At 41.9% G+C, this 21,599-nt stretch overlaps 1 protein-coding gene across 1 annotated transcript in view; it reads right to left on the bottom strand.

Annotated features, from left to right (window-relative positions):
* Positions 1–20,376: 20,376 nt before the first annotated feature.
* PTPN13 (protein tyrosine phosphatase non-receptor type 13) overlaps positions 20,377–21,599 on the bottom strand; it is a 99,103-nt gene continuing 97,880 nt past the window's right edge. The window contains exon 47 of the mRNA XM_075149926.1: positions 20,377–20,779. Coding sequence (XP_075006027.1) covers positions 20,699–20,779 — 81 coding nt within the window. The 3' untranslated portion in view covers positions 20,377–20,698. The remainder of the gene's footprint in view (positions 20,780–21,599) is intronic.

The following is a 21,599-nucleotide window of genomic DNA, read 5'->3' as shown; positions in this document are numbered from 1 at the left end:
AACTCTGCAGGGAAAGACACTTCCAAGTTGGCAACCCAAGTTAAAGGGGCAGTTTTATGGTGGAGATGTGTTCTTGCTGCCAAAAGTCACACCTCTGGAAGTCCTTTTTGTCTACCATTCCCCTAACAGAGAAATATCATGCATACGATACAGAACTTGTACTCACTACACAGCAGAGTCCTAGGATTACAGCACAAACCTATCACTACAGAGCACTCAAACAAGCGGGATTACATGGCTATCCTATTCCTCAAAAAGACTTACATTTAAAGCTGAATCAGCAGCAAGACCTCCTGGAATCTTACCCTCTCCACTTGAAATTAATTTGACACACTGCAGGCTGTTAAATAATAATAATAACAATTTTTTAAAAATCCATAAAAATGGAACCCGCAGTTTGCATGGTGAGGTGACCTCTTGCAGAGAAAACGATTCACAGCATCCAGCTTGCAGAGCAAAGTCGTAAGAATCTGGAGTTAAAGCTGCAGTAGCATTTTTCTCTCCTAAAAAGGAAACGAGAGAAATCCAGGACTACTGGAAGAACAGCAAAGAGTCACCAGGTTCAGTGTCCCTTATCCTCTGTATTGTATGCACAGAGATCCAGGTCAAAGATACTGTCTGTTTTCTGTGAATGACAACTAAGGGACGGGACTGCAAAGCTAAGCCTATGAGCATTTCCCAAGCCGTCTGTAAAAGGAATATTCAAGAGGATGGATATAGCTGAACCTGTGGATATTATGTTTACAACTTTTGAAATCTTCCAGAAGTTAATGCTGAACTGTTCTAGGGACAGGTCACAATTTTACCATATTTCTAAGAAACACAACCCAAAATTTAAGTAGGCAAATACACCAAACCCAGCATTTATGATTGTTCTTGAGGCCTTAATTTTCAAATGAGCTGCATGATTCTGATAGGCAGGTGGATGATGGCATGACTTTTAAGGGGAGGTACTGATAAAACAGTGCTTCACATGGCACAAGAAGGTAATCAAGCCTTTTCAAGCCCTTGTATTCCCCAGTCACCTGATCCCTTCCACTTCTTCTCATGACACCAAATTTCTTCCTTTTCTGTATTCTCTATGAGAATGGAAACAAAGAATCCCAAGTTCCTTCATCCTGCTAGCTTTCTATCCTGCAGGCAGCAGCAACTGCTGATGTATGCTTTGGTGTCATACCCGCTATACTGCCCACACCAATTAATCCTGTGATAATACAAGCCAAGGTAATGGACAGCCGTGGATGGTCTTTCCTGAAGGTTCATACCAGATTGTCCATGACCAAATACACAGCACCTGACTTTGAACTTGTAGGTGCTGCCCTGGCTGCACAGCTATCTTCTGGGTTCCTGTCAATCTACACTGATGGAAGGGAGAGGAGACTTAAGTGCCTGCCCTTCCCCCCCCCCCCCCCCCCCCGCTTTCAGATAAGCAGAAAATTTCCTTGGAGTCCCTATTCTCTGATGCACAAATAGGCTTCCCAGACAAGGAACTCTTTAAAAAAATTAGAGAAAAGACTTAATGAGAGACATACTGCCATGCATACCTTCTAGCTCTGCCTGAAGGAACTGGTGCTACGTCCCCACGTGCCCAGGAGCCAAGAGCCGGGATGTCATAAAGGTGTTGCTGGAGCAGCACCGAGCTGTGTGGGGCCAGCAACCCAGGGACAGGTTGGCAAGGCTGGCCCGATCCACAAACCCAGCTGAAGTTGGGGGAACTTCAGCACTTCTGAACATGAGGACAAAGGCATGTCACTAAGGCAGTAATACTGCACAGACCTGTATGACAGAACCTCCCAACCCCCCTGCCCAGAAGCTGATAAAAAGCCATTTAAGGAACCCTTAAGTACTAGGACCAGCCATGCAGCTTCTTTTTCCACAGGCTGCAGTCTCAGAGGGATTAAATGAAAAAAGAAAGGCAGGAAGAAATTAAATTACATGACTTGCACATTTTGTGTGGGCCTGTGCACTGACAGAAATGCAAGGAGGCTGTATTTACCAATCTAGACAGGCTAACTACTGGACCAGATCCTTTGCCACAAGAATTTTGTGTATAAATTCTTTGTCAATGGAATAAGAAAAACAAAACACCACCGGAATTCTGTAGCCAGTGAAACACCACAGCAACCCAACTTTGAGCAGGTCTATATGATTCACAGATTCTTTATGTTTCCTTCAAGTACATCTAATTCTGGAAAGACTTAATATGAGAAAAGGCTTCTGCATCAGATTGTGAATGCAGTATTAAATCATCTCAGTCAAATACACACAATTAATCTAAAAAAATTTTAAAATTAACATATCACTGATGAGGTACAAATCGTCAATTCAAAGAATCCCTAATTTGCTGAACAAACCAAGGAGATGATTTGCTCACCTCTACACTGAAAAATACTTATCAGATGATTTTTTTATGAAAGCTGATTCATGCAGCTCAATTGCTCTAATTGCCTGCAAGCTGCACAATCTTTTTACATTTGGTTGCTACACTGTAAATCTACGTCAGAAAATTTCCTGTGGAAGGATGGAATCCTGTATCAAATTCCTATTTAAGATAGCTTTCAATCACAACAGTAACAGCACTTAAAAATCAGATCTCCTTCAACACAGCTTTGCTGGAAGAGGTCTTGGCGTGTTAGGTGATTAATTGGTCTCCAGAGGGAGCATTGCTAATGCTCTGGAACCCAACAGGAGTGGAATGCTTTCATGTCATAAAAATGATACCATTTAAACAACTTAACAAGAATATTCTATGTCTTTCTCTCCATGACCTGTACACACAATAAAACGAGCTGTCAGGCTTCCAGCCTTTTCCATGGGATATTAGTGTAAGATGTCTGGCTCACGCAATGCACTCAGCTGCCTCATTTTCAATCTCCCTGCACACAACTCGACATTCCTTCACATTTTTTTGAAAGAGCCACAGATTCTTTAACCAAAACATACTGCTTGAATGATTTCATTTCGGTGCAGTTTAACCTGTAGTTGATTATGGAGCAGTTCATCTTCAGTATATCACTTCCTACAAGAGACTTGAGATCCATCAAACAGCACTGAATTCAGAAGCAGAACTGCACGATCATTTCCAGCTTGAAAGTCCAAGGAACTTTTTTGCTGCCTGTACTGATCAGAGACACGATAACTATTGCCCAGCCTCTTTCCACCTAACCCAGTTTCTACAGTCACTGGAAATAAAATCAGAGATTTAATTCCACTTCACATTTTTTTAGTTTTGTTATAAAATTTTCTACTTCCTCAGCTTTAAATGTGCATTTTGTTTTAAAGGACATAAGCTCCTGTGTCCCATTTCCCCATGCTTAATGTTGGAGTTTCAAGGAGAATTAAGAGGTATTTCCTTTTGCCCTTGCAGTTTTTTAAAAAAAAAAACAAAACCAACACATTTATTTCTTCACAAATGTTCTTGCAAACACGCTTGCTATTTCCCAGTTATCACCAGTCATTGCACACTTACACTGCTCCCCTTCACACAGGTCGCTCCCCTTCACACAGTCCTAAGGAATCAGTGAAGAGAAACCACAGGCAGCTTACGCACCAGTAAGATGTCCACACTGTACCATGTCAGTGCTAGCTACCAAATTGCAGTGTGCGATTTTCATTTTTTCCAGGGCAAATCTTTCTCTTGCACAAAAAACAGCAGGGGGAAATAATGCTTCTGTCCGTAGTGCTTCTTTTCCTCCACTAGAAACATAAATACTATGAACTGTTTGCTTCTATGAACTGTTTGCCTCTTGTTTAATAACCATCATAGAAAACCCAGGGGGTGTCAAGAAGCAGGTTTAGGTTTAATGTGCCAAAATAAATGCTGTGTCTGTGATCTGCAGGTTTCTCTTCAACTTTAATAGAGCCAGCCTGTTTACTCTAACTTACTACCTGCACTCAGCTTACTATTCCAATTAACACTGAATATATTCAAAGTAAAAGGCTCATTTCTCCTAGCTGTGTGGGTTAGCAAAGGTTTCGTGCAATGACTTCAAGATATATACCCCTAATGTATCTCCAGTTCTGATCTGCATGCACTGTATTTCACGCACTGGTCTGTAGCACAACTACTTTTTGCCCACAATCTCTTCTGTGGTCCAAAAGATCCTAACTACTCCCAAGAGACAATATGTTGTCTAAATAATGAATCCTTTACAATCATTAAACCATAAGTATTTTCTGGTTCTTTCAAATAAAAATTAAACAAGAACTTTAATTTACCATAGCGATAGTTTCCAAGTGAAACGGGACAGCAGGCATCTGGGGGGGAAAAAACACAATGCAACAAGTGAAAAACAGATGCATTTTATTACTTGGGAACTGAAAAAATAATCTGAACTATATTTTCCATTTACAAACATTTTTCCAAATGCTCTATAGAGGCCAATGACAGGAAAGGACAGGGCAGCAAATGGATTTCAACTCTAAGGAGCCTAAGAAAACTCTCTCCTGGTGTCTTTCATGCAATTTTCCATTTTGTTCTGTTCTCCCTGCTGTTACCTAAGCATTCTAGACCAAAAAAGCCTAATGCAGGCCCACTGGATTTAGGAGAAAATATTTTCATCGATTCTTTCAGCCTTTCATCAAGCCTAAAAGTCAGTTTGCCTTTTATGTATACAGAAAATATATGAGCAAAATTGAAGTTGGGATTAGAAAGTTTGTTCATTCTTCTCTTGATGGTGTGTTCAGAATCAGGTAATTAAAACCAAAAAAGAGCTAAGATAGCAGGCAGAATGTGTCTTCAAAGCTAATAGGAACTCATTTTGTAGGTGGGCACTGAGGAAAAGAAGGCAGTTTACTTCAGTGTTTGCCACATCTACAGAAGTGAATTTCATTAGGTGTAGACTATGGAATACAATTTACACAAGGAAGACGACATTCAGAGCAGCACAGCATTGTTCTTTATACTGCTCTATCATATTAATCACTAGTTATTAAGAGACTGTGACTCGAAAGTGTTGAGCAGCATCGAAACACATGATAAAAGAGAGTTCAAGTAGCCTAAGACACACATAAAAAAGAACAAGTAAAAGGCAGGGAGGTGATTTTCCCTCGCCCAGGTAGAAAGACAGCAATACTACTAAGACAAGAACACCAACAATGGCAGCTTCTTGCTCACGATTCCTGGTGACCCTTCACACCCTTTGAGTGTCAGAATCATGGAAGGGGAATTTTTGGCTTGCTAATGCCAGGAAGCTAGCTAGCTGAGAGTGCTGAAACGGGCTCCAACACATCTAAGATATAATGGCAAATCATACGTAACAGCAAATACTAAAAAAAAAAACCACCAAACACCCAAGCCCATCAAGAATAAAGGTAGATTATAAACATATAAAAACATATATAAAAAGTAGAATTAAGAAAAAAAAAATCATTCAATTCTGTGTCAATCTGAATCAACTGCATGATTTCTCAACCTACAAGTTCTTATTATAGAGCCTTAATTGTAGTTGTATGAATTTTCTGCTACTTCACTGATGTGACTAGACCTCCAGTGACTGTAACATGAGCACAGACACCAGGCTCACATGATGAAACCTACCTTGTTTCTCATTCATCAGGAATCCTGAGTCCTGTCCTCAAAAAGGATGTAGGTGCCTCCCGTTAGTGAAAGTGAGTGGGAGATAGGAGTTGACCTTCAGAACACACGCTGCCTCTGTTCCCTGTATTAGCAAATGGGGTGATGGGAAGGGGCCTGGGACTGGAAGAATTCCATAAGCCTCTGGAGCCAGTCCCTCACCATCACTGCTAAGAAGCAGCTGCTGTGTTCAAAGAATATTTAAATCAACAATGGCACTCAAGGAGACATAACAGTACCCAAGATGTTTATGAAGACAAATCAACCTTCTCTGAGCCCTGCAACGTGCATATGAGCAGGGGCTCTTGTGCACATAAATAATTTAGTTTCCCCAAATCTTTTCCAAGAGCCTTCAAGCTCCTAGAAAAGGATAACAGAGAATGTATGTAGGAAAATTCTTCTCTTCTCAGAGTTTAACAATGCAACCAAATAGGCTTAAGTACTGTTAGTGATTCTAAAATCCAGGTTACAGCTCTATGTCTCGGGCTCCGCTTTATGCTAATTTGGATAAGAATTGATTTGGTTTGGACTCATTCTTACTGTTATATGGGTCCTGCTAAGCACCTTTCTCGCAAGACAATACCTATGGAAGAAGATGAGCCACAAAGCTGCATTATCTGGAATGGCTGCAAATTCAGAAGATACTGAAAATTTTCTTCACAGAATGTGAAGACTCCCCAGATTTCATGTTTTCATTTCTGTAAGTTCTATTCTTTCTATTCTACTGGAAATGTCACTGGCATGACCCCATGGAACTAGCTTTGCAAGAACCAGGAAAGCATCCAATGACTGCTCGTCAAGACATCCCCAAGAGACATGCTGTCACACGGCAGAGAGCCGTAACCATTGAGAAAGGCCTGATACCACCAAAAGAAGGTATTGTTTGCTTTCTGAAGCAGCACAGGACCTTTCTGATTAAGAACTTATGATCGCAAAGATGTGCCTTTGAATCTGGTTGACTTGAAGAGACTCTACTATATTGGTCCCTCACACCTGTGACAATGACACTGATTGCAGCCTTGAAATAGTCACTTGGCATGCGTAAAATGTGGATACTAACAATTAGCTCCAGTGGTGTCTTCTTAAACAGGATTAATTACTTAATGTTGAAGTAAAACATGTTGTAAATTGAAACGTAGCAAAACAGAGCTCCCGCAGGGCTTTCCATAAGAAAATCTCAGGGTGCTAATCAATAAAATGAATTCTGGCATTACTGTTTTACAAAAGGAAAACCAAAGTACAGCATGGCTCTATGACTCGTCGTAAGTTGGAATCTGACGCAGGTCTACTCAAATCCTACCAGAAGCCCCATGCAGAATGCAGAGATACAGTATAGGAATAAAAACGGATATGGACATGACATGATAAAGTGCAGAAGTATTTGCACTTGCTTGATTCCCAGTTTTGCAAACTCATGCTTACTTTACAGATAAAAAACATGCAGGCACATCTCAGCTTCTCACCTAGTAAAAGTTCTGGGAGGCCTGAAGCCTGAGCTAGCCCCTGGCAGGTATGGAGATAGCTTTTGATAGCTTTTCAGTGGACCTGAGGAGTGGGGAATTCAACTTGTCAATTTTACCTCCCACAGGAAATCCCCTCTGTAAGTGTTAGATCACTAGTTGCCTCTCAAGGGCAGTGCTAAAGGGCATGAAAACTGGATTGAAGCTGGGCAAGATTCTAGCTCAAAACTCCTACTGTAATCATTTAAATAAAGAGGAAAAAGCAAACCCACTTCTCCAAATCATGCACTAAAGCACTGACTCTTCATTCTGTGGCTTAACTTTTAAAAAATACTTTTTTTTTTTTTTTTTTTACAATGAACTTTATTTTTAACTTCTGAATTTCGTATCCCCCAACAATCCTATCAGGATTAATGATAGCATTGAGTCAGACTCCAGAATATAAATGCCAATGAAGCTGTATTGCTTTCTGTAGAGTTTAATTCAGAGATGTCAGATGAAATGGGCCTATTACTGATAGAACTGACCTAAACCAGTTGCTTGACTAAGCCCTTCCAGCTTGTTGACTAAAAAAATTGTGTATTCTTATACTTCAGCCTCTTTATGTGTTTTTGTGAACATAAAGAGAAAGTTTCTTTGCAACATTAAGCTGTAAATTGGAATCTGATGGTACTTGCACATGTTTGGCAAAAGCTCGTCATTAAACTCAGACTGAAAAATATGCCAGTAGAAGAGTTCCTCTTAATATGCACAATAATTATTTACGCAGAAGATGGTGAAGGAAAGGGTAGGAGGAAAAATTCTTGTGTTTCCTCTATCTTTTATTCCTTTTGAGACCTCCTGTCCTGGTGAAATAGATAAACACTCACCAAAACCACATTTGCAGTAGATAGATAGTGCTTTCCTTAATTATACCATGAACAAAACAAGTTTCCAATCCTGGGAAATAAAAAAAAACCAAAAATATTGGAAATCACCACCTCCTTTTTCTGGCAGAACCCAAACATTACAGTTTCTATTCAGCATACTGTATATGAGTGCTGAAAAGATTTCAGTGTATTTACTTTTTCTCTCCTTTCCTCTTATAGCCATAGAGGCTGGAAGGACTTCTGAATTAAAAAGATTAGCTAAAATTTAATTCCTCTGTCTTTACCAGCACTGGTGGGCCACAGGCCTTGGGAACAAAAAGTTCAGGTTGATGCAAACGCAGACCCACCGTCAGTGAAGGAAGAGTTGATATGTGAACTATTACAGGAGTTTGACCTCCACAAATAGATGGGCCCTGACAGTGTCCACCCAAGGGTGTTAAGAGAGCTGGCTGACGTCCTTGTGAGGCTGCTTTCCATAATCTTTGGGAAGTCATGGAGATCGGGAGACATCCCAGAAGACTGGAAGAAGGCTAATGTCACCCCCATCTACAAGAAGGGCTTAAAGGAGGATCCAGCAAATTATAGGCACATCAGTCTTACTTCAGTCTCTGGGAAAGTATGGAACAAATCCTCCTGGGGGCTATCACAAGTCAAATGAAGCACATGATTGGGAAAAGCCAGCAGAGATTCACCAAGGGCAAATGGTGCTTGAGAAACCTGATTGCCTTCTACGACAAAGTAACCTGCTCAGTCGATGTGGGGCGAGCGGTGGACATTGCCTACCTGGATTTCTCCAAGGCTTTCAATATGGTTTCCCACAGCCTCCTCCTAGAGAAACTGATGCGTTACGGTCTAGACAAGTGCTCTGTGCAGTGGGTGGGGAACTGGCTGACAGGCTGTACCCGGAGGGTGGTGGTAAATAGCTCCTTTTCAAACTGGCAACCTGTCACAAGTGGGGTCTCCCAGGGATCAATATTGGGCCCAACACTGTTTAATATCTTCGTAAGTGATCTGGATGATGGGCTAAAGTGTACCTTGATGAAGTTTGCTGATGAGGAAAGGCTGAGAGAACTGGGTATGTTCAGCCTTGAGAAAAGAAGGCTTAGGGGAGACCTTATCACCGTGTTCCAGTATTTAAAGGATGGCTACAAAGAACATGGAGACTCCCTTTTTACAACGAGTCACATGGAAAAGATGACGGGTAATGGGTACGAGCTGCTCCTGGGGAGATTCCGACTGGACACAAGAGGAAAATTTTTCACAATGAGAACAATCAGCCATTGGAATAATCTCCCCAGGGAAGTGGTGGATTCCCTAACATTGGATAAGATTCGGCTGGACAGGGTGCTGGCCCATCTTGTCTAGACCGTGCTTTTCCCAAGAAAAGTTGGACCAGATGGTCCTTGAGGTCCCTTCCAACCTGGTATTCTATGATTCTATGAATAAGCTCACACAATAAACTGCATCTGATCTGCAAGGCACAACAATTGGTGCAAGAAGACCCCTCCCACCCTCTGAGCGCAAGCTGAACCCAAACCCTTGAAGTCCTGACTCCAGTTTTATCACACTTTACTCAGACCTCTTAACCAGGCCAGGCCCCCCAGTCCGCATTTACATCAACCTAACTCAGACCTTTCTACTTCTGCTCTGAACAAACACGAGTACCAAAAAACCCAACTGCCTGAAGCCTTCTCACACAACACCCACTTGTCACAAAAGCTGCTTGAAAGATTAAGGCAAGAGCTAGACGGAGAAGGAAACTTGAAATAAACATTACTCTTTGACCAGACCCTTCATAAGGACTTTGTTACAATTATGATTGCTTGGCACATTTCACTCTTGGATCCCTCTCCTGGAGGAGCTGATTCATACACAGCGAGTGAGGCAACTTTATGTTTCATAGGAAGGGGGAGATTTTACTACTTTTAAAATGCCATTTATAAAATCCACTTCTTTCCATTCTAGCCTTTCAGCCGTGTTTTCACACCACAGCTCCTTTAGACCTCAAGGTAAATTTTTACAAAAAGAAACTGACGGGAATATAATATAATCCATCTCTCCGCACACTTAAGATGATAAATTTCTCGGATCAGGTGCTGATTTGTGTTTTTACCTAGCACCAAGAACACTGGCAAATCTCAACAAATTAAGTGAATGAGACAACTAGACAGCATGACACAGCAAGAGTGCACAATAAATTGTGCTAGGGGAGCCGGAGATTTTGGATGATAAGGTACCTACATGCTTCCCTTGGTTGTACTTGTTTTTTGCCCAGTTCCATAACCTTGGAGTGCAGAAGAAGGTTATTGTATCATCTTTAGGAGCTCTGATACCATGCCTGAATCCAGAAAAAACATCAGAAAACTGTTCTCAAAATTGCATTATCCCTGTGTGTTGTAAACCATCAAGTCACTGGTCGCACAAGAGACATGTAAATAATGTCTCTCTCACATAAGAACCTCAATAATAAAAAGAGAAAGAAGGTGATTTTGGGGCTAAGAAGGTAAATGCTCTTAAGGTAAACAAGACAAACATTCCTACTAGCACATCCACGTGGCTAGACACACAAATCACACTCAGGCAAATGTGTCTGTTGAATCCTGCCCTAGGATAACGGTCATTTCTAAAGCAACCATCACCATGCCAATGCCACACGTCACTAGACAAGCAGTTTATATTCAAAGTCCATAGACCAGAAGGCCCAGGGCAAGTAGCCTGGGCTGCCGGGAGCACAAAATAGTCATGGTAAGGACTTATCATAGCACATAAGAATTGCTGAATGTTACAGTGATCCAGGGATTCAAAACAAAAAAAAAATTCGTGCTCTGCTGGGAAGAAAAAGCATCTGTGCATGAAAAAGCAGGTTACAGGAAGGGGATGAATGCAGAATAATTATCATACGAATGGACAACCTTGCTTGTTTAACTATGCTTGGCTCGCATAAATTTAGCCTTGCTTGCTAATGCTTTGATTCACTAAGAAAAGCTTAGCAAAGCAGGTAGCTGTGCTTCGGGAATCATTTCCATTAGGGCACTGGGTAACATGATTGAATTGTGCTGATGGGAAGACTGGCAGTGCTCTAGGAACACTACCGTTGAGGAAATGCCTCCCGATAACCACTCACTTCCCTATTATCTGTAGCATCAGCACGATAACCTTTTCCACAGTAGAAACGGGAATGATGCCTTTGTGTCATTATACCAACAACCAGCTTTAGGAGCTACCAGGCAGTGTTACAGCTGCTTCAGAATATTCAGCACTTGTTAAAGATACTGAGATAAATGGACTTGACCTTACTTTATAATTTCATTTATTGTAAATGAAGATTTTTCTCATGGATACATCAAGGAGACCCAGACCAGTTATTTTAATTATCAAGTCAGAGGTCACTGGTCTTTGAGACATTATTCTTCATTGTTAGAGAACTAAGTGCTAAAAAAAGCCTTGTCGCATAGTAAGACTACACAGAACAATGCCAGAACCTAAAGACAGATCTGACCTCAAGAAACCCGCAGCTTATATATTAAGAAGCAACAGAATGACAGCAGACGGACAGGCAGCACAGGAAACTAAACAGACTATATGTGCCAGGCTGACAGTCCCTATTTTGAACATACCAGTAGCCTGTGTGGCATCAGAGCAAGGATGAACTATAATGAGATAAACAAGGTGACAGGCAATCAGCTGCCTGTGTTCTTTGGGGCCAGCTCCAACAGGGTTGAAAGATCTAGCTTCAGATGGTCCTGTGGTGGCCATACCCTAGGGGCAGTCTTCCTTCTCTATCCCAGAAAAGGCCACACACAGGAGATATGAGGAGATGCAAGAAGATACAGTCGCTACAATTCTGCTGCACTCCCGATTCTTGACTATTCAAGGCCAGGGTATTTTTAAACCCACAACTGTTTGACATGAGAAATTTATTTGCTTGACAAGTGTCAAAGTAGCTGTGGAGAAAGTGATCCCATTCTACAGTGCATAGCCAAGTACTCTTTTGCTTTATCCTCTAACTCTGTCCAGCTTCCAAAAGACTCCCGCAGGCTTGCTCAGCACATCGAGGTTGGCTTGACCACCTCAAGGAGACAGAATTGTTACATGCAAAATGCTCAACACACTTGGCTCCACTTTCAGTGGGCTTCGCCTGAATGCTCAACACTGTTAGAGGTGGAACCAAAATCAAGCTCCTTTACTGAAGCTTTGAATTCCACCTCTGTCAAGACTTCAAGGCAAGAACAATAACTTGAAGTGTTGACTGCTCTTCATGAATGATCTGCTCCTTGCAATGACAACTACACCATGCATAGCTGAAGGCAGAGCTGCAGCTATGATCACAGATGCAGTACTGGGGAAATGGGAAAGCAGAACCCCAGAACTCCTTTGTATACTTTCTGAACAACTTTGCATACCTTCTTTAACTAAATCTATATACTAAGGCAGGTTATGAACCATACATTCAGACCCAGTTTTGCTGTTTGCGAAATAACCTTCCACTTTTGGAAAAAGCAGTGGCTGGAGCAAAAGCTTATCTCAGCACTCTGTGGGATTTACCCATTACCGAAGGCACAAACAATGTTCTAGGAGTTGGAATGGAGAGTTGTAGCAAAAGGAGATAAGAAAAGAAATAGAATATGACGAAGAGGAATGGGAATGTCTTCTGGGCACATGAATAACACCTGCATTTGGGATTGCAGTCTTAGTCAGAGACATGGAATACATTTAGAAGCATGCACTGAGAGTCCGCCAGTTCTCTGTGTGATGCTGAGATGATAAATGGTCACGTCACAACACATCTGCACAACACTCAGGGATATTTTGCTGCTGTGAGAAGTGACTTCTGACAGGCTGAGTAATCCACATGGGGTTTGCACAGACACTGTACCCATTACCCATGAGGGGCAAGGGACTTTCCAGTCCCAGCACTCCAGCAGATTTTCTTTAGCCAGTTCTCAGTTTGCCACATGGTACAGAGAGATGCTATCCAAAGCATATTTGCTGTCTACAGTACTACTGCATAGACTATTCAAGTATGGGAGTCTCATATGATTCTTTTATGCACGGTTTGTCAGGTGTACAAGCAATTAACATACATGTGATGAGAAAAATGAAATGAAACTACTGGACTTCATCAAGTGCTTCAAAAGACCAACAGATTTCAAGGGGAACAGGCAGCATTACTGTCTGAGGAAGATGAAAAGAGCAGTGAAACTCAGATTGACACTCACCCTAAAGCAACCCTAGCACCACTGGACTCCATACCTTTGCCAAGGTGCAAAATTGGCTCTGAAAGGCACTTGAATTTATTTGAACAAAATACATCAAAAAATGGAAAATCAGTAATAAGAGTGATCTGAGGTAACACTGAAACTTTTTCAATGATCTTAATGCTAAAAGTAGGAAACACTTTCTGATATGGTTTTCATGCTTAGCCTTCAGTGGGCTACCAGTGATGGCCTACACAAATTAGCTACAATTTCTGTCCCAACCTTCCCCAGGGATTTAACAATCCCTGTAATTCTGACTGACAATACCAAAAACATTACTGATGTTGGAGACGTGAGAGGTAACACAACAGACTTATACAGCAACTTCTTTAGGAAGGAAAGGCTGAAAAGTTGGCATGCTACCATATTTTCCACAGCAAAGCAATCACCTCAACTTTTATGACGAACAATAAAAATGGTTTATAGTCTGTGGAGGAAAACCCAGCAATAGAAAAATGTGGTGCTGAACACGTACTTCCCCCCAAAGAAATAAAAAGCATGTATATCTAAATATATGTGATTCAAAGGAATTATGAGTACATATGAAGAGAGAGCTTAGGACAAGACATGTATTTTTTTTATGGGATATCCCAGTGTATCTGTTCTGGAGGACAGTGTGAAAATATGGCTTTAAAGAGAGCTGAGAAGCCAAATTAACGCATACAAAGCTCCTTGTTACTGAATACCAGGCTGCTTCTGTGACCAGGTTAACTTGTTTAGAGATAACACTTTGTTTGGGAATCTGGCTATTATACTGAAGTAGCAGTCAGAGCCCTACCAGAGAAAAAAATTGATTATGGAGGTCATCACAGTACAACAAGGAAGACAAAATCCATTTCCTGGGACCCACTTGAGGAAACTAGCAATTAAGTCTGGTCTGAGCCCAATGATTTATCCTTCAGATCACATTCTCTTAGCCAGCAAGATCTTTCCAGCACTTCATTAAAACAAAACCAACCACCCCTTCCCTAACATCTCATTAAGAAACAAAGCTCCCCACAGAGCCCACTTGGCTGGCTGACACAAATCAGTAGAAAGAAAGCACAAGTGATGTTCAAATTCAGGTCTGAATGCCAGCTGCAGAAGGTGGTGTTCTGCCCTTTCTTTTTTTTTCTTTAGGCAAAGCAGCAATGTTCCTTACCCCCACCCCAGACTTCAAGGTGAGTCACTCCCTCACCATGGAAAATAGCAATGCCACCACAGCGTGCAGCTGGTTTTCCCCTTACAAAGAGAGCTGGCTGAAGGTAGTGAGCACTGTTCTGCTCCTGGAAGAGGAAACAATTTCCCCCAAATGAAATAATCTGTTTCCAAGACTCAGCCCCACCACCTTCCTCTCACAAGTCCAACCAGGATTTCTAAGCCACCTGCCTGCCATGCTGCCGTTGATGACCAGGTGCCAGGCCCTCTTTGAGCTCTGCACCACCTCTGCTCTGAAATTCTTAAAGAGGACCCGAACATGCTTCTAGGAGATCATCCATGACTCAAAAGGTGCATTTTTTTCTATGGACCCTTATATCTGACAGCATCTTTGACTTACCTTCAGACAAATGCAGACCTCTCTTCATTGTTGCTGGGTTTATTTGCTTTCTTTTGCCTTGTATCAAGTTTGATTGTGAAACATTACTGGGGGAATGCATTGATTTGCTATTTCAACTTCTAGACAAAAAGACAGTCTAAATTCAGTAATGGAGATGTATACACCTGTGTATCAAGCATTTCTTTGTTTCACTGCTATGCTTTTTTTTTTTCTTTAGTGCATTTCTTCTCCCCTTCAATCAACAGGTACATACACTTTTTTCACACTTTATGTGAAAATAACTGCTGGATTACATCAGACACACTTATATCACAGGTAAAATGAAGTAATATACCAATGAAACCCCACAGAAATCACTATGCCTTTAAAATGCGAGCCCTTGCTATGCTCTCCTCTCCAAGCTGCTTAAATGATGAGCAACATTTCCCCGAGTTTACCCTTCAGTTGGCCAAGATCAACTGCACTAGGAAGGCAGCACAGAACAGATTCTCCTCTTCAGCAGTGCTAACAGCCACAAACTACTTGATGTTTGCCCCGGCTTTGTTCTGACTTGACAATCAGTGGATGTCATAAAGTCAAACTTGATGATGGCTCACATTCTTGAACATTAGCAAAGTGCCTTCCACTCCATTAATGAAATTTGGCCCTCAGCTCATAGGGTTCTGTACTCCTGGATACTATAGAAAAGACATCACAGACGTCATGTGTATTAAAAGCATTCATTTATGTGAGAAATACTGAGAAGACACAAACTAGAAACTTGCTTGCATAAACAAAGGGCCAAGCTGCTTTGGTTTCCCAGTGGAAGAGGAGGGGTTGTTTTTGTTTGTTTGGTGGTGGTGTGTGTTTGTTTTGTTGGGTGTTTTTTTTTTGTTGTTGTTTTTTAACATGAAGTCAGAAGCACTTTCTAAGCAAGTCAGCCGTTTTGGAACCTTCAAAGCTTAGATTAAAATTTTCTTCTACACTGTTAAACATACGCATTACTTATCCTGGCCCAACTATTAGCTTATACCTTCATTTAAGAGGTTTGCAGGGGTGGGTATTACACTGGCTTCCGCCACACATGCAGAGTCACTACAGAACACCTTCACTACGATGTAGTTCACCTTACCAAAAGAGTTGTCCAGCTCCCAAGATTTCTCCCATGTCATCTTTCATTGTCCTCTTAAGTCCCATCTCATCATACAGACAGAAGACTTTTTGCAGCTGCAGAATCACCTGAAGACCCAAGAGAATAGGCCTCTATTTGGGCTTGCACCATCAGAGGATGATGTACAAGTGCTTTAACAGAAATACAGGCTCACACCTCAGTTACAAGCCTGCTTCCACTTACTTAAAAGGAGATATTCAAATCTTTTCCTACCACCTTTCAGGATCTTAGAATCATAGAATTATTAAGGTTGGAAAAGACCTCTAAGATCATCGAGTCCAACCATCAACCCAACACCACCATGCCCCTACGCACCTCACCTACACGTCTTTTAAATACTTCCAGGGATGGTGACTCCACCACTTCCCTGGGCAGCCTGTTCCAAGGCCTGACCACTCTTTCAGTAAAGAAATTTCTCCTAATGTCCAACCTAAACCTCCCTTGATGCAACTTGAGGCCATTTCCTCTCGTCCTATCGCTAGTTACTTGGCAGAAGAGACCAACACCCACCTTGCTACAACCTCCTTTCAGGTAGTTGTAGAGCGCGATGAGGTCTCCCCTCAGCCTCCTCTTCTCCAGGCTAAACAACCCGAGCTCCCTCAGCCGCTCCTCATAAGACTTGTGCTCCAGGCCCTTCACCAGCTTCGTTGCCCTCCTCTGGACACGCTCCAGCACCTCCATGTCCTTCTTGGAGTGAGGGGCCCAAAACTGAACACAGTATTCGAGGTGCGGCCTCACCAGTGCCGAGTACAGGGGCACGATCACGTCCCTGCTCCTGCTGGCCACACTATTTCTGATACAGGCCAGGATGCCATTGGCCTTCTTGGCCACCTGGGCACACTGCTGGCTCATGTTCAGCTGGCTGTCAACCAGCACCCCCAGGTCCTTTTCTACCAGGCAGTTTTCCAGCCACTCTTCCCCACGCCTGTAGCGTTGCCTGGGGTTGTTGTGGCCGAAGTGCAGGACCCGGCACTTGGCCTTGTTGAACCTCATACAATTGGCCTCAGCCCATCGATCCAGCCTGTCCAGGTCCCTCTGCAGAGCCTTCCTACCCTCGAGCAGACCAACACTCCCGCCCAGCTTGGTGTCATCTGCACACTTGCTGAGGGAGCACTCGATCCCCTCGTCCAGATCATTGATAAAGATATTGAACAGGACCGGCCCCAGTACTGAGCCCTGGGGAACACCACTCGTGACCGGCCGCCAACTGGATTTAACTCAGTTGACCACAACCCTCTGGGCTCGGCCGTCCAGCCAGTTTTTTACCCAGCGAAGAGTGCACCTGTCTAAGCCGTGAGCCGCCAGCTTCTCTAGGAGAATGCTGTGGGAGACAGTGTCAAAGGGGGGGGGAAGGGGGGGGCGAAGGGGGGCGAAGGGGGGGGAAGGGGGGCGAAGGGGGGGGAAGGGGGGGGAAGGGGGGGGAAGGGGGGGGAAGGGGGGGGAAGGGGGGGGAAGGGGGGGGCGAAGGGGGGGGAAGGGGGGGCGAAGGGGGGGGAAGGGGGGGCGAAGGGGGGGCGAAGGGGGGGCGAAGGGGGGGCGAAGGGGGGGGCAGGAAAGGGGAAAGGAGATGAAGAAAGGGGGATGGGAAAAAGGGTGATGGGGGGAAGGGGGGAGGGAAGTGAAGTGCAACTATACCCAAGTGGTGGCCAAAACCTGCAAGTAAATAAACGAGAAACCACCATTCGCACATTTGCCTTGTTGAGAATATATTTGGTGTGATAAGTTTGGGAAGGCCACTCTGCCTTCGGCTGTTGTTTTTGGTGGTTTGATGGGGGGGAGGAGGGGGGCATTACAGGATTCTTCAAATTGGGATTTGAAGGGGGAAAATCCCTCATTTCTTCATTTCTTCAAAGGGGGCATGAAGATTTTAGGTAGCCTAATCCTGTGGAAAAAAAGATGAGTTTTGGTGCATATTTCTGACAAGGTTCCCCATAGAAACCCAGCTTAAGCAATCACACTGTGTAAGCATGTCCATTTTCTTGTAGTAAGTTTTGAGCTGTGGGGTCTATTTCAACCAAACTGACCATATCACGTGTCACAGATGGGAAGTTCCACCTGCTTAGCAGAAAACAGACACCCTCTCAGTGTCCTCAACAAGTATTAGACTAAGGAGCACTGCATGTTTATTAGATATCAAATTCCTCAAGGTTGAGACAAAAATACAAAGAAATTCAGACCACTTCTCAAAAGAGGCCAATGCCACCTCTCACCATACATGCATGACTTCTTAGGAACACCTGAATGCTTCCCATTGGAGCCCATCTGTTTTATCATGAAGTCAGGGTAACTGGGAATTTTGGCCAAGAAAACTTCACGGTAGGAACTCCATATTATTCCTGCATGAGCTTGTTTTCAGCTACATACTGATGGTACTGGCAGGATGATTTCAGATGGAAAGAGCTGGATCAAACAGATTGAAGGCAGATGTAGAAGGGCCACATTTATCCTTTTTTGTTCAGACAAGGATGCTTTGTTCCACAAGATCCCCAGTTTCTTAACTATTTTAAGTCTTTTTAATAAGTGAGTAGGGACAGCTGGGTTTCCCAGCTGGACTTCTGGGGTTGGGGTCCAATACAATACCTAAACATTAGCAGGGTGAATAGACAGGTCTATTTATTCACTAATCATGTGTTCACCTTCCAAGAGTAATCATCTGAGAAACTGAAAAGACTGTCTGGGGGGGTGATTCCTTTTTCTTAAGATGGGGGTGTTAGGTCAAGATAATTATCCTCTGCTTTTCTATGCACCCATCATTAAAAGGAAATTGGGTGTAACATACCATACCATAGATCTTCATATTTGTGAGGACAAGCAGCAAATCCGGGAATCTTGTACTGATTTCTGTTTCCCATAAACTGTAATCTGATGCAAATTGTTTGTGTCGTACCAAAGTGGGTTTGATGTAGCATACTATACAAAAATCAGTTCTTGTTTCTACGTTGTTTGGCATGTATCTGAAAACATCTAAAGAAAATTCAACTGCCTTAACCATACTGTCTAGTTACCATAACCATTTTTTTGTTCCTAAAAACCAGACATACCCAAATCCTCTGAACTCGCTATTTATGTTAAAACAGTAGCAGCAGTGTATCAACTAGCTGTGTTTTCTTACTTTGCCTGTTGACAACTGTAGTCCTGAAAAATCATCTGTCTTCACGTTAAAGCTCCTTCATATAGGTGCACTGTCAACACGGCTAGTCAATTTGCCTCTGCTTCCATTTACACAGAATTTTCCTTCCTCAAACTACACTGCTCAGGCACATTTTTTCAACTGTGCTGGTATGCTGGAGGGAATAAAAAATCATAGTATTACTGCCACAAGTGAAAAAGGCTCTTTTCCTTTTTTAAGTTATGCTATTGCTGGCTAGAACACCATTAAACAAGCAAGACGGTGACTGGTTCAGTTTTGGGACACCAGAACACTGTGGGCTACTATTTTGAAGAGTGAAAACCTTGGATAATCACAGGCCTCTGAATTTATTTCCACTGTTGAATGCAGAATGCTGTCAAATTAGTACTCTTATACCCTTCCTGACAGCACAAGTCACAAACTTCTGTTCTGGTAAGGACTGCTGGGACAGGAATACTGCTCAAACCCTTGAATGGTCCCCTGTGCTGGCTGATGGCAGTTATTCATCATCCAATGTTCCCACACAGCATAAAATGAAGATTTCCTTTCAGAACAGTTTTGACTGTTTACAATATCACTAAAACACTGAGTTACTTATATCCTGCCTCCCATCTCAAACCTGGTTGCTTTAAGCAGAGTAGATTACATTGTTGTCAGATCACTGCCATAGCATGCAAGTGCAAACATGCCTAAAAAAATGTGATATGGGTCTCAGTGACCACGTATACTGAAAAACAAGGCGAGAAGGAAAATATCCTCTTCCTTTCACCATAGTGTGGAAATTCGCCAGAAAGGAACCCACAGTTCTGCAGGTTTTTTCAAACAGACACTGAAGAACAGAAAGACATGTGCGCAAATTTCTTAAGAAGTGCAGCAACCACAATGAAGGATTCCATCTAAGGCCAAGAAAAATCAGTCATAAGGACACAAAAATACCCAGACCCACTGATCAGTGTACTTTAGGTCTATTTTTTATTTACAGAGTGGAGATGCCTAATCAGTTATAAGGTTAGACACCTGATAATTCAGCTTTTTTGTAAAAGTATATAAATATATACATGAAACTCTATGAAGTAAACATTATTAACTGTGATACTCACAGTAAACATTCACTACCATCCTTATGCTAACAGGCATCTCTTAAAGCTTAAATGCTGATTTCAAGATACCCTCTATAAAATAGCTGTAACTGTACTAAAAGGGTAAAAATTCTGTGCCATAAACAAGCTTTTAAAAGAGACTAGTAAAATGTCTTTGTAATAAAGTTTGCCAGGATAAAAATACTGCTTCATCCCTCCCACTCCCCCACCCCATAAGAAACAAATACCCCCAAACAGTTGCAGAACTGCAGGAAGTATTATAAGATTACTTTTTTTTTCCTTTACTTTTTTTTTTTTAAATTAAAATATTTTTATTTCAGTATTTTATCACATATTAAGGAAGCTGCAAAAAATGCAGCTTTATTAAATATTATTTACTGTTATACAAAAATCTCACATGTGTGTCCATGGGGCTGAAGACATTAGTGGTATTGTATGAGCTATCCCTTTTCCTTATAACTATATACCTTATTTGGAATGATGGAGAGACTTTATAGAAAAGATATTTGACAGCAACTGAAGAAAGGGACTGGAAAACTATTGGCAGAACAAAGAAAACACGTGAGAGCCTCTAGACCTCCTTGCTTCCTTATTTTAAAAGCACTTCTGCTTCAGTATTTTATTTGCCTCTCTGTTGTTCTTCATGTTGGAGATGATTCAGGACATAAAGGACAACTTGATAGCAGAAAATGTACTGATCCTGCAAGGGAAAGGAAATCACAGAACATGTGAAAAATGCTTGCAGCACCTAAGCAATTCACTCTCACCTGCACTTCACAGGTGCATAGCACTTGACTTCAATACTATTTCTACAGTTAAATTAAAAAAAAAAAAAACACAAAACAAAAAACCCACAGTGGAGAAATATGTAATCACAACTTAAAACAAATATAGGCACTCTCCTGCCACTAAGGATGTATTTTTATATGGGACATTTATCCTCCTTTCACTCCAAAACCACCTCAAGGAGAGTAAGTACTTTACGTAAGTAGAAATGAAGACAGCAAGTGAATTTCAAGGTCTTGCATCAATGCCAACTAATACAGAACTCAGATGACAGTGCAATTTCTTATTTTAGTATCACTGATAGAGGTGTGGAGGCTTATACATGTTTTGGGGTGTGAGGTGGGGCTGATAGTTTTGTGGTTTGGTTTTCGTGTTTTGTTTTTTTTTTTTTTTTTTTTTTTTGCCTTAAACTATGATTTGACAATTCCTTCACATTCAAAGAAAAAGTGCAGATTTTAACAAGACCTTGTGACGTCCATCTCTAAGGTAAAATTAATTAGCTCTACATCTAGATTATTCCTAAAACATTCATTTAACTTCTGGTTGAATATCTCCCCAAAGGAGATTTCAAGACATCTCTGGTAGTATCAGTGATTCATAGCAGCTACAGTTAGGCCTTCTCTTCAGCTTATAATGCAATTTTTAGCCAAAAAAGCTCAGCTGATTTCCTCTATAACACATGTTTTTGAAGACAAAAACTCCCAATTTTTTTTTTTTAAAAAAACCATAGATCA

The sequence above is a fragment of the Calonectris borealis genome, chromosome 4 (assembly GCF_964195595.1).
Source record: "Calonectris borealis chromosome 4, bCalBor7.hap1.2, whole genome shotgun sequence".
NCBI lineage: Eukaryota > Metazoa > Chordata > Aves > Procellariiformes > Procellariidae > Calonectris > Calonectris borealis.
This window is presented reverse-complemented; position numbering and strand designations above follow the sequence as displayed.